Below are 13,082 nucleotides of genomic sequence, written 5' to 3' on the forward strand. Positions count from 1 at the left end.
CCCAAGTATACTTCAGCTGTATTTTACTTTTAATTGACCTTTTTTGTGTGCAATAGTTGAATTGAAACATTACTTGAGTACTGTTTATTTCCTACAATGAATACAGTTATGCTTATAATATTTGGACTTGTAAAATTACGTATTGCGTATGTTTTGGCTTGATTCTAAAAATTACAAATATTTTGTATCTTACAACATTTTGGGATATTTCTTGTATTTGGTCTTTATTTTTTCTCCTAATATGACTTGTAATTCAAAGTATTTTAGGTAGCGGTTTCCTTTTGTAGGAAAATATTCCCATTTGAGGAAGAATTTTTTTGCTCATTGTTGCGCGCGATGGTGCAACTTGAGAGCCAATTATTTGGCTTGGTGTCACAGGTTCAACAACCACTTTATTACACGCACTGCATTTCGTTTTTGTATTGCACACTATTACACACGCTCCAAGTATAACACTGTTTAATATGTTACACACTGCATTTATTTTAGTACGCGTTTATATTTTGTACTGGTAATAATTTTGATTATAGTCCATACTGACCCTGCCTTTACTGTTAATTATGCAGGTATTGCATCGTGTTACGTCAACCACGTGATGAGCACGTCCGGTTGTGACGTCACGGCGCCACGCACAAGCTGTTTCCAGGACGACCGCGTCCGTCCCACAGTAGCTGAAAGAGCGAGAAGGACTTATTCGAGGTAAACATGACAACGTTTGTTTGTTGCGATTCATCAGGAAAGTTTGCGTGGATTTTTCAACATTTGGGCCGATGAACGCTTGGCTGTTAGCAGCCTAAATTAAGTTCGTTGCTTGTTCAACAAGTTCTGGGTCGACGACGACCAAATGTCTCATTTTGTTGCAACTGATCGCTGTCAAAGGATCTTTTAGCTCCGATTCTACGACGTACAGAAAGAAAGAAAACTGGTGGAAGAATGTTGGTTAAAAAAAAAAAAAAAGCAAGCTCGCAGCTAATATAGCATCCAATAATCGATAACGCGACATTTCCGCACTCAGGCCATCCGGCCGCTTTCCTTTTTGTTTATTTCACGAGGGAATGGAAGTGATCCCGTCGAAGTTCTTCATTGAGCCATTTCCACACTGATCTGCTTCCATCATTCCAAAGTTATTCAAACCATTCCAATTTACAACCCATCTGCTCATTCGGCACAGAGTGGAAATGTTTTCAAGTCCAGTGGAGCCACCCTTTAACTGTCTAATAGGGTTAGGGGTCACGGGAGCGGGTGTCATTTTCTGTTTTCCGTCTGTTAAAACGGAAGATAATGCCATTGTACTGTTGCTATGACAACATCAGAATCATCTTTATTTGCATTTGTCTCCGGTCGTTGGAGCCGCTCTAGTACGACAACAGAACACTTTGGAGACAGAAAGAAAAAAAAAATCAGTCGCTGAGCAATAAAGGGTTGCGAGTTACGTGGTCTAACATACACGCAACATAAAGCCTGACCGGCAGTCATTCAAAGCAAGCCAACGCCAACCGACCGGCAGACTAGCTTAGCTATTAGCTTAACCAAGTTTGTGAATAAACAATAAATTGTCTCGTGATGTCAGAAAAAGTCCACCGCCATCCTCTTCCTCTTCCTCATTCTCCTCCTCCTCCTCTTCCTGATGAAGGCGCCGACGATGGAGGAAAGCGTTCGGCCCCTGAGGGTCCCCCCTCAGATGTCCATCTACGCCGACCAGCACAACGTCATACACCTCGTCCAGGTCAGCGCGGGTCACTCAGAGGTCATTTGTAAGTCGCGCAGTCTCAAAGGCTTTTGGCGAGCTGCTGATGAGACGTGTCGCGTATATCGGTTTTGGGTAAAAGCGGAATTCGTTTTGGAAAAGAATACGCCGGAAAGCGAACGCCTGCGTTCTCCTCCCGATTTAGTTCGACGTACGTTTAACGTTACAATCAGACTATCTTTGTCTCGTTTAGGGCACCGCGTCTCTTTTTATATTTGAAACATTTAGGAAAAGTCAGGAAAAACCTCAATCAATCTCAGTACTTCGAAGCGAGCCCCCGGACGCCAACAAGGCCGCCCGAAAAACGCTCATAGCTAAGCGCCTGTCACGAGAAGGGCTGGGCGTCCAGAATCGACCGCAACCGGGAGCGACGCCCTGGCCGCGACCCAATCCCAAAACCCCGACGCCCACAACCCGCCCAACCCGAAGAAGAAGAAGAAGAAGAAGCGGCGAGAACCGACGAAGAAGCCTGCGCAAGAAGACGCGCGTGCCCAACGGCGGCGGAGGCAAACGAAACTGCCGCTAGCCCCAGCGCAATGCCCGGAACAAAACCGTACCGCACGACGGAGGCCGCCACAACGCGCAGCGCCCAACGTGCCCCGGGCCCCGGCGAACCGGGCGAGCAAAACCACAGAACGCGTCCGTGCCGACACCGAGACGGCCCGCGGGGCGAACGGCCGGCCGCGAAATGAGTCCTTTTACTGTTTCACTCAAACGCACACAAAGCACAACAGGAAGTAGAGTCAAATTGGGACTCGTGTGAGCTCGCTAACTCGAACCCAGACTACGATGCACCAATTTGGACTTTCTAGGACTCGCTGCAATGTTTTACCACATTGGGCAGCGCCTCTGCTCTTTCTCAGGAGGAACGGAGGCAGGTTCAGTTGAAGAAGAACATGCGCAAAAAGTCAAAACAAAAGAAATGCAAAAAGCAAGCCGTGGTCCCGTCGGGGTGCGCTGGTAGCCCCCCCCCCTGCCGTTCGAACTTGTTGCTCTCAACTGCGGGCGTAAGTGGTAGGGGTGCCAGGAGTGGCTTCCTGGGGGTGTGGGGGGCAATTGGACACTATTTTCTGTCTGCTAAAACGGAGGATAATGATTTTGTACTGTTGCTACGACAACATACAGCTTGACCATCAGTCTTTCAAATCAAGACCAGCTTAGCCATTAGCTTAACCGGCTGCTTAATCGGAAGTGGCCGACTTTGTGAAAAGACAAGAAATTGTCTCGTGACGCCAGAAAAAAGTCTGTCGTCGTCGTGCGCGCCACGGTGACAAAGAAAGGACAAAGAAAAAGAGGGGAGGGGCTGCGCAGCACGGCAGAGACGCGGCTTCGGTCAATCTCGGCATGAAGTTGAGAAGAGGCCAGAGAAGGCGGGAGCCGAAGGGTTAAATACCCAGGGAGCGTGTCTAAGAGGTGGGGGGTGGATAAGACCACACCCAGCGACTCGATTTTAGTCTACAATTAGGAAAGAAATGATTATTAATTAATTATTACAACATAATGGTTTTTTTTTTTCAATGTTCTTGGCACAATCCCTTTTTACAGGTTGATATCAAACACAGCGGCCCTTTCAGAAGAAGGCAACCTGGAAAAACCCAATGGCACAGGCATCACGGGATACATTTCGAGTATTCCTGAAGGTTGTTTTGTTTTGGGGGGTGATCAACGTGGATTGTTTTCCACGTCATTTTAATGTCCACCGGCACTTTCTCTAATCACCACTAGGGGGAGTGACCATGTTTCCATGGCTCAACAGTCATCAATCACTTCCTTTCCCCCAATCACGACTGGGAATCAGTTCATGGCTCCAGAGGATAGAAACCAGATTTCCTGTGTCTCGCGAAAACAAACCGGCTGGTTGAGGTTCAAGAAGCAGGAATGCAAAAGTCGAACAGTTCTCGGGGTTGCCGTTGAACTCGCGGGCCGTAGGCGCGCCAATCGTTCATCTCGGCTGTCACTCGGCTATGGAATACGTACGTGGCGTCCACCTTTGAAGTCGACGTTTAAACACGAGATCTCGGTTTAAGGTCCGGGATGACGGTATTTTTGAAGCGCTCCGCCCGGGTTCAAGTTCTCATGCGCGCGTTTCAGAGTATGGTGTCCAGCCTGGCTGTGGACCAGCCTGAAGATCCCATCGCGTACCTTCTGCTTCTGCTGCAGGAGAGCAGCGTGCACGGTCAGTCTCCTCCACGCACGCAATGTTTGAACGCCAGATGGCGCTGCCGCACACCGCATTCGCGCTCGTTCGCTTCTCCCGTGTGCGTGTGTGCGTACGTGTCAGTTCCCAGGGTGGTCCTGCTGGGTCCTCCCGCGGTGGGGAAAACCTCCCTGGTGAGTTGAGGTCACGTGACTGGCGAACACGCGGGCGGCACCACGCGCTCGCCCGGCAATCATCCCGCGGGTCACGTGACTTCCGTGCGTCCGCCAGGCCAGGAAGCTGCGCGCCGAGCTCGGAGCTGTGCACGTCACCATGGAAACGCTACTGGACGACCAATCGCAGCTCAGCGAACGAGCGCGCCGGTACACGCTCGGACGACAGGTACGCGCGCACGTAGGCACGAGCGCGACACGTCTGCGTCATCACGTGCGTGTGCGTGTTCAGGAGGTTCCCGATGATCTTCTGGTCGACTTGATTCGAGAGCGACTCAAACGGGCCGACTGCTTCAACACGGTAGACGCACACACGACTGTCAGCGAAAAGGTGTACGACTTCATGCTTTGATCTCGGGAAGGGTATTACTTCATTCTTGTCACATTCAAAAAATGTCACATTCAAAATGTCAAACGTATTCGCAGAAATATGACTTTTGATTTAGAATATATATCTTTTTATCTAAATGAGGTACGACTTCATTCTTGAAAATATACTGTTCAAATATGTAGTCTCAAAAATATGTACATTTCTTGTCGTAAAATTACAACTTGTTATCTCAAAACCAAAGGACTTTCTCGGAGATACTTCCTGTCTGGTTCAACTTTGACCTCTGTTGTGTCACATGGAGAAGAAGAACGTTAGACGTGTTCGATTGGATTCCCGAGACTCAAAATGTTCCCACGTCTCCCGAGTCGCGATGCCGAGAATCGCGACGTGAAAGGGAACGCGGCCGATCAAAGACGTGCCCAAAAGTGATCGACACGGAAACCACCGCAAATAGCAACAAACTTGTCTTAGGTGGACATTTTTTTTTTTTTTTTGGGGGGTATAAACGGGTTCCCCAGGGAAGAAGTCGTTTTTGAGGACAAGGCCATTTGACAAGGCTCACCGCTCCTCGAGTAACATCGGCGAATATCGGGAAGTGTTTTTCTTCTTCGCTTTTTGTGAGATCACGTGTGATCTTGCGAGATTTCGAGATTGGCGCGGGCGCACAATCTTTATGTGCGTGGCGTCGCGTGGCGTGTTGAGATTTCCGGAGCACAGCGCACGCAGTACGACCAAAAGCGTTACATGCCGGATGTTTTTGTCACGGATGACAAATCGGAAAAATCCTCGCGTTATCCAGGCCTCGGGTGACATTTACAAGTTGTGGTGTTTTGTGGATGTGGCGGTCGGCGCCGTTCACAGGTTCTATGTGTCACGTGAGGTGTTTGCGGGTGTGTTTTAGGGCTGGGTTCTCGACGGACTTCCTCAAACGCGGCCGCAGGCTCGGGGTCTCCAGCAGGGCGGCGTCATTCCCAAACACGTGGGTAGGTTTTTGCGTGCGTGAGGTGCGCGTGCGTTTGGCGACATGGTCGCGTGTCAGAGGAAGTGACGTCACATCGGCGTCACGCGTCAGTGCTGCTGGACGCCGGCGAAGACGTTCTTCTGGAGCGGCACCGCGGCCGGCTTCTGGACCCGCTCACCGGAGGTACGCCGCTGGCGCCTCCGTACGCGAGGTGACATCGCTTCCTGTGTCCGCAACTGTTTCCCGCGCTTCTCAGACGTGTACCACGAGACGTTCGTGCGGCCGTGCGACGACGCGGCGGAGCGGCGTGCGCGGAAGAGGCCCGACGCCTGCGACGGCGGTCCGAGGGCTGACCTGCAGCGACATCGCTGCGAGGTCACCGGGATAAGCTCCGCCTACCGACACATCCTCAAGACGGTGGACGCCGACCAGCCGCCGACGGACGTCTACCGACAAGGTCTGTCTCGTGACCGACAGTCGGGCCGGTCAATATTGGGACGTGACGCGATCCGGTACGTACTTCCGCATTGAGCAAAACAGGTCCAAGGACTTCCTCCCGGCTCGGGCGAAGGGGGTCGCGACGAAGCACCGGTCGGGACTTGAAACGTCGGCAGCGGTTTTTTTGTTGTTGTTTTTTTTACGTGAGCCGCCGTCACGGAGCCACCGAGGATGACGACAATGCACGTTTAGTCTTCATTCGCCTTGACATCGGCAGGCCTTTTGGATAAATAAACGTGGGAAATGTATTTGACTTTTGTCTGAAGAAAAGAACATGTCAGCTGACATCAGGCGAGAGGCGGGATACGCCCTCGACTCGTCGCCAGCCGATCGCAGGCCGCACAGAAACAAGCAACCGTTCACGCACGCATTGAGACCTCCGGGCAATATCGAGTCCTCCGTCAAGCTGCCACGTCCGTTTTGGGGATGCGGGAGGAAAGCGGAGTCCCCGGAGAAAAGGCGCGGCGAGAACATGCGAACTCCACACAGGCGAGGCCGGATTCGAACCCGCAACCTCACAGCTGTGAGGCAGATGTGCCGTGCCGCGTTTGTGTTTCCGTGGCACTAATTAGTTCCGGGCGGCTTAAGCAAATGAGGCTGACGTTGCTCATTGGTGACACCGAGCGGATCGAAAAATGCTTATTTCAAGCTTTCGATGTCTGCCTTTCTGTCTTCATCCGAATTTCAAACATTTGTGATACCTTTAAAACCGAACCTTTGATCCAATTGAGAACCGATGCCGACCTGGCAGCGGACGGTCTTTGAGGTAGTAGGCGGTTTTATGATGTACGGCGACATTTCCATAAATCGGAGTCTATTCATTCGATTTGATTGAGACGACAGACCTCAATTGATTTTGCAACGGAAGCTTGCAGGTGACTATAGATGCGATTTGTCAGCTGCGAAATGCAACCGGGACCTGAGCCTGAGGCCTGACGCACTTCCACCACATATGGGAGAACAATCAATCCAATCTCTCGTCACGTGCAGGCTTCTACATTTATATATTTATTTGTTCAAAAAGACGTTTTTCTAATGCGTCGGCATTCAGGTGATTCCATTTGTTGGAATGAAAGTTGAGAGAAGATCCGTAAATGCCTGCAGACGTCCGTCAACCAATCGGCGCGCGGCAGCGCAGCCCGGCGCCTCAAAGAGTTCCCCGTAGCTCTCGGAAGACCCTCACCCGCCGGGAGGAACGTTCCCGATCCTGCTAGTTTATTTCGGTGGGGACGGAGGGGGAAACTTCAGCTATCGGGGAAGTTCCCGCGGTGCGAAAAGCACCTGATGTGTAAAAGCCCTCAAATAAAAGCTGACAGGATGCAGTTCCAGCACGTTTCATTTCAAATCCATCGCGAAAATAGGACGATCGCGTCCGCGTCCCAATATTTCCGGACATGAATGTGCACACGCTTGAAACAGTTACACTTGTGGAGCAGTTACAAACAACACACGCCTGCTGAAAAACGCGTCTGTGTGCGTGTGTGTCGTAGTGGTGGCGTTCTTGCGGACTCGACGTTGTTCCAGAACTCCCCGAGTTCTCCTGTTAGGTCCTCCAGGCTCGGGGAAGAAACATCAAGCCAAGATGCTGGCTGACAAATACAAGATGGTGGATTGTACGCGCACGCACGCACGCACGCACGTACACGCACGCACGCACGCACGCACAGTGACGTCATGTTGATGTTTCAGTGTGTTGCGGTGACCTTCTCCGTTGGGCTGAAGCGGACCCGTCTTTGATAGGGGAGGAGGTCCGGACGTACCTGCAGCACAATCGCACAGGTGGGCGTGGCTCGGTCACATCTTTACAATTTGGATCTAAAATCTAGTTGACCGCCGTGTGGTCACGGGGTTGTCGTGCAGGGTTCTAAGTGTCAAGGAAGTGTCGCATTTGGATTGCCGGGTGTTCCGGCTCGGGTCGGGCATCGTTTGAATTCGAGCGATTCCGGTTCCTTATTTCAATTCCGATTCTTTTAGGGTGAGGGGGCTGGCTCAAAAAGGTTTGCATGCTTTGAATAAAGGCCGTCCAAATGAAGAACATCCATTTTCTTAGCAGCCCGCAGCGTCGACTAAAATGAACATTTGACACGGGGTTCTTTGTAACCAGTATCATTGGCAAACCTATGAACCGAAAGGGAATGTGTGTGGAACGAACCCGACGGACTTCATATTCATGAATGAATGTTTCGGCTCAAAGTCAAACATGTCATTGTTAAAATCGTTATTTGGGACTGTTTCGTCACGTCAAATGGTTGCGACGTGCAAGTTTGAACTTGACTTCCTGATGTAAGCTTGTAGCCTTTTATTTTGAAGGCTACGCACCGGAACTCAGCATTTTGGCACAAAACGTAACTTTACACGGCACCGGTGGGTGAATTGATTTTATGAATTTTTTTTAACGGATGGAACCAAATGCTCTAAAACATTGATTCCTTTCCCTAACCACCGATGAGGCACAAGGTTAGTGCTTGTTTGTCCCAATTCATTGTGATGTAAAGTTGCTGCGGTGCAGTTTGAGCTCAATGTTCAGCTTTCTTTCTATCATCGGCGCTTACGTTGGTTTGAAGACTAAAAGAAACACTAAAAACCATCAGTGCAAAAGTGCAAGCCACCGTTTACCTTGTTAGTTGGCTTTACACGATCAGGATGTTTGGGGCCGATCACCGTTCAGCGAGTTTAAAAAACCGATCCGATCCCATGATGGAGGAATGTGTCTATTCAAATGACCTGTTCATTTACTTTATATACTTGCGTACCTAATTGCTCCAAAAATTCTATTTACAATCAATAATGTATCTTTGTTCCTCTGTTTATGCCAGCGAGGCATAGCGACAGACAGAACCAATGAATGGTCTTCTAGTAGATGGCAGGAAGTAAATGCAGTCATCAATGGATCCACTTTTTGTTGGTGTGCCGTGAGATTTTTCAATTGTAAAATATGTGCCTTGGCTCCATCGAGGTTGGAAATTCGAATCGGTCAGGTCAAACCAACATTACGAGGTGACAGAAAGAACGGGTGCTAACTGACCGTCATTAAATGACTTGATTTTGAATTAAATGACTTCGCCCACACCGAAACTTTAGAGCGCGATTGGACAGAACGGCGGCGTGTTTACGTCCGACCGTTCGTGCTACCGCTAGCTTGCTAGGCTACATAACGTTTTGTTGCCTGCTCGCGAGCCGTATCGTATTCAAAGTACGTGAACGTACCTCAAGCGAACCTTAAACCGACGTCCTCTCCCGTCCTGAGCGCCGGTGATCGCCAACACACGTTTTTCCCATTTTGTTCTTACAAACACACGGCGCGATCCAGTATTGTTGTTGTCGGCATGATGACACGATGAAGCCCAGTGATCGTAAAAAACGGGATGCGGTGCTATCGGAATACAAGATTTTATTGCAGTCGTCTGACACGGTGCAATCGTGAAAGAGCAAATTTGCCTTGTCGTCTGATCTGGCCGGGCATTACGCGTGGTCTGCCTCAGACGTGTTGTCTGTTCCGCACCGCCGACGTTTTTTTTTTTATAACTTTATTGCCCGTCAGATATTTCCAATACGACGTCAAAAGACGCGCGACAAGGTTAAAGGTAAACTAGCTTTTGAGTTCAAATATACTGTACACGATGGCGACGCGGAGTAAATGTCTTTTGCCGATCAGCATAAAATGCTAAGTATCGGCCGATACCGATAAGGCCGATACAATCGGTGTAAAGTCTACTGTCTCAGTGTTGGCGTAGACGTATTTAATTGTTTCACTCACCCAATTGACTGAGAGTTGACTTGACCGAAGCTCCGCGCGGTGTCGGCTGAGGCTCGGAGCGCGTCAGACGCTACACATGGTGAAAGCCTCCTTAGCACACTGGGGCGACAGGTAATTCGTTTGAACAAAGTTAAGACGCACTTTTGTTCGCCGCCGCCGCCGTTGGGCACGAGCACGTCTTCGTGCGCGTTCTTCGTCGGTTTTCGCCGCTTCTTCTTCAGGGTCGGCGAACTAGGGATCAAAACTGGGAAGCGAAATTTTCGAAGTTTGAACGATTCCGGGAGAACAGCAACGTTAGTCCTGGTTCCAATGCGTTCTCGATTCTCAATGCCCAACCCTAGTTACGGGAGAGTTCTTGGTGTCATGGCGGTGTTCCAGGTGACATCTAGTGCGTCCTTACTTAGCGTTGTTGCATGAATTGATGAAGCCTGCTCAGATGAGAGGTGAAATGTCTTCTAAGACAAACAGAACAGAGAAGGAAATGACTTGGATGAAGGAGAAGATCCACAGGGACCCTCAATTTCAAGTTTCATCCTCATCACTCGATCTGACACTCTTTTCATCTCCAAAACATTCTTAGCTAATTCTTCCTTGACAATAACCCCGACTGCATTTTGCATCATTTCAACCGTGCCCCGAAACATCTCGCCTTACTGCCTTTCCACCCGGTCTCCTGGGCGCACAATATACCAACCTTTCTCCTAGTCTTCATGGCAACGACCTCCCGAGCTTTCCTGTCATAGCGCCAAAATTCAACGTCCCCACATTCAGTTGCAGGCTCTGTGCTTTCCTCTTTTTCTGCCGAAGAACCCGCTTTCCGCCTCTTCTTCTTCGACCCGCAGTAGCTGAATTTCCACCGGCGCCCTGTCGGTCAACGGCGCCGACAGCGGACGTCGTTAACCCGGGCCACGACCGATCCGGTATGGAATTCTTCGGACGAACGCGCATATTTGTTCGGCAGGGTTTTGAGCCGGACGCCATTCCTGACGCAAGCCTCCGCATTTACCCGGGCTTGGCACCGGCTTACGGTTGGCACTGGCTTGTGCCCCCCGTAGGGCCGCATTGCAACACACACAATACACAAGAAAATGTTCAACCCCGTCCATATCATTTGAAACGCCCGCTAGCTTAATGCAAACAAATAATGCGAAAGACCACAGACGGGCTAATGGAAATGACAGTCGCGTCGATGTTATGGTCATCGTTAACCTTGAAACAAGTTCCACTTCGGTGCGTGTTGGTTCCAGTTCCAAACAGCGTGACCTTGAAAGTCCTCCAAGAGCGTCTGAACCGCGCAGACTGCAGCCAGCGAGGTTGGATCCTTCACCACCTGCCGTGCGACCTCCAGCACGCCAAACACCTCATGCGCTCTCTCAACGCGCCCAACAGGTAACACAAGCGCGTACGAACACCCGCGGACACACAGACGCACGCGCGCTCTCTCCCTTTGTGTGTGTGTGTGTCAGGGTTTTCTTCCTGGAGTTGACGGACGACGTTTGTTTACAAAGAACTGCGATGAAGCACACGCCGGCTGATGCCAGGTCAGCGAGCACGCCGGCATCGCAAAACATGGACATTGTCTGCTCGCTCATCTCATTTCCTATCCAGCGTTCGCACGGCGACCAGCGACGTCCACGAGTGTGATGACAACACGCGTACTGTCACACACGCGCTCGGCGTGTACAGGACACACACCGCAGGCCTGCAGGTCTACACGCGCTCACACACATTAAGTGATCGATACATGTTCAACTGTGGCATTAAGTTTGTGTTTGTGTGTGCGTGTGCGTAGGGTGTGTTTCCAGATGGCGTGCACGTGGACGCGGATCAGGATCCTCGGTTCGTGTTTGAGGCTCTTGATCGACAACTCACTATACAAACACACAAACACTGACGCACGCGCACACACTTGACACACAGAGAAACTGACACGCACAGACAACGGTGAGGGGGGGGGGGGGGGGGGTTTGCATTTTCCATGTTGTTGTTGACTGGCCGCTGGACTGGAAGGCGGAGCCCCGTGATGATTGACAGCTTCCAGAAGACCATCGAGGCCATTTTGGTAAATGACTCTAATAATTGCGCTTTGTAGTCGGCATGTGAGTGTCGCGTCTATTTTCAGGCTTCCTGTCACACGCGCCACACGTCGCTTTTCATGTGGCGGGTCGCAGCGCATTTTGTCTCAAGAAAAGTTTCTACTTTTGACTTCAGATGAAACCAACGTATGTTGAAAACACTGCACTGTCTCCGTACAAGCATGTGCCTTTAAGAGGCGGGGTGGCACGTGATGTGGGGTCATTTTGCGCGACCGTCTGGGCGTGAACTGTGGCCGACAGCTGCTCCTGCGTGAGTGTGCTTATTGTGTTTTGCTGTTGTCATAGCATTCAATAAACAGCTGAAAAGAGACCGTGGCTCTTGTTGCCGACTTGCGAAGGCATTGCGCCAGCTGCGATCCAGCGCAGAGGGGCCCAAACCACGGGCCGGGATTCATCTTCCGCTTTTTAACGCCCCGAAGCATGTACCGAAAATAACATTTGAACACTACGCCCGCAACACTACCTCAAACAAATCGGGGGTTGGGGGACGACAACGTGAAATTACTTTTCTTCGCAATCGTAAAGGACGTTCGACTCGCAGGCGTACGAAATGGAAAATGGAAAATTTCAGTACTGGCAACGGATGTTACATTGTAAAGCGAAATTGTGTTTTGATGTAAAAAGGATTTAAGGAGCGCGTTTGCTGGCTAAATGTAGCTCACGCGAGCCGCAAACGAGTTAGCTTCGCCTCCATGTCATCCGGAGGACGCTCCGAACGAAACTCGGCCGCAGTCCGCTCATCTGACGATTCCGGATCGCATTCACCCAAATCCCGGTCGGCAGACGACCGGCCGGCGAGTGGCCGAGGATGTCGCCTCTGGCCCGGCATTTTGCGGGATCGCTTTGCTACGAAGCGATCGCTCGGCGCGTCATCCTTTAATTCCCCGCGTGATCTAAGGCGGTCGCGGGAATATTTGTCTTGCCTTGGCGCGGTACTTTTCTCGTACCGAAAGCTTTTTTGTTGGATTTGTTTTCAATTTGCCTTCTCTCGTTGCCTCTCGGACCCCGCCGACCCGCCCCCTCCTTCTTCTTCTTCTTCCTCCTCTCCGTTTACCTCGAGGCATTGTTGCCATCGACGGGGTTGCCAATCCTCTTTGCGGTTATCCAGAGGCTCGCCGATCACACATGAACTGCACGAGACCCTGCCCCACCCACGCCCGTTGCAAAACGCCAATGGCGTCTTGGATAGATTCTGAATGACGTCTTTGGACAGCATGGGCGGGGAATTAGTCAATTGTATTCTTCATTCTTGACATACACGGTATGTAATTTGATGGAAAAATGTAACTAAGTTATCATGTGTTGTGCTTTTCTGCTTACTT

General features: G+C 50.5%; 1 protein-coding gene across 2 annotated transcripts; it reads left to right on the forward strand.

The window, feature by feature from the left end:
* The first annotated feature begins 613 nt into the window (after positions 1-613).
* On the forward strand, positions 614-11,605 carry ak8 (adenylate kinase 8). 2 transcript variants are annotated; one of them, XM_061673251.1, is made up of 15 exons: positions 614-699; positions 1,634-1,726; positions 3,839-3,923; positions 4,029-4,078; positions 4,176-4,286; positions 4,350-4,418; positions 5,350-5,431; positions 5,521-5,592; positions 5,666-5,866; positions 7,398-7,520; positions 7,597-7,686; positions 10,912-11,053; positions 11,131-11,205; positions 11,273-11,372; positions 11,457-11,605. In XM_061673251.1, the coding sequence occupies exons 2-15, from the start codon at positions 1,643-1,645 to the stop codon at positions 11,556-11,558; spliced, it is 1,386 nt and encodes a 461-aa protein (XP_061529235.1). In that variant the 5' UTR covers positions 614-699; positions 1,634-1,642; the 3' UTR covers positions 11,559-11,605. The 2 variants fall into 2 exon arrangements, with proteins under 2 accessions (XP_061529235.1, XP_061529234.1); XM_061673250.1 differs by having other exon boundaries at positions 3,839-4,078.
* Positions 11,606-13,082: the final 1,477 nt, after the last annotated feature.

The sequence above is a fragment of the Phycodurus eques genome, chromosome 3, assembly GCF_024500275.1.
Source record: "Phycodurus eques isolate BA_2022a chromosome 3, UOR_Pequ_1.1, whole genome shotgun sequence".
NCBI classification, from domain to species: Eukaryota; Metazoa; Chordata; class Actinopteri; order Syngnathiformes; family Syngnathidae; genus Phycodurus; species Phycodurus eques.

Coding starts and splice junctions, on each gene's coding strand:
- ak8 (XM_061673250.1), top strand. CDS start 1,643: ATGGAGGAAAGCGTTCGGCCCCTGAGGGTCCCCCCTCAGATGTCCATC. Junction 5,593..5,665: donor TCTGGACCCGCTCACCGGAG/GTACGCCGCTGG, acceptor CGCGCTTCTCAG/ACGTGTACCACGAGACGTTC. Junction 11,373..11,456: donor CACACACCGCAGGCCTGCAG/GTCTACACGCGC, acceptor GCGTGTGCGTAG/GGTGTGTTTCCAGATGGCGT.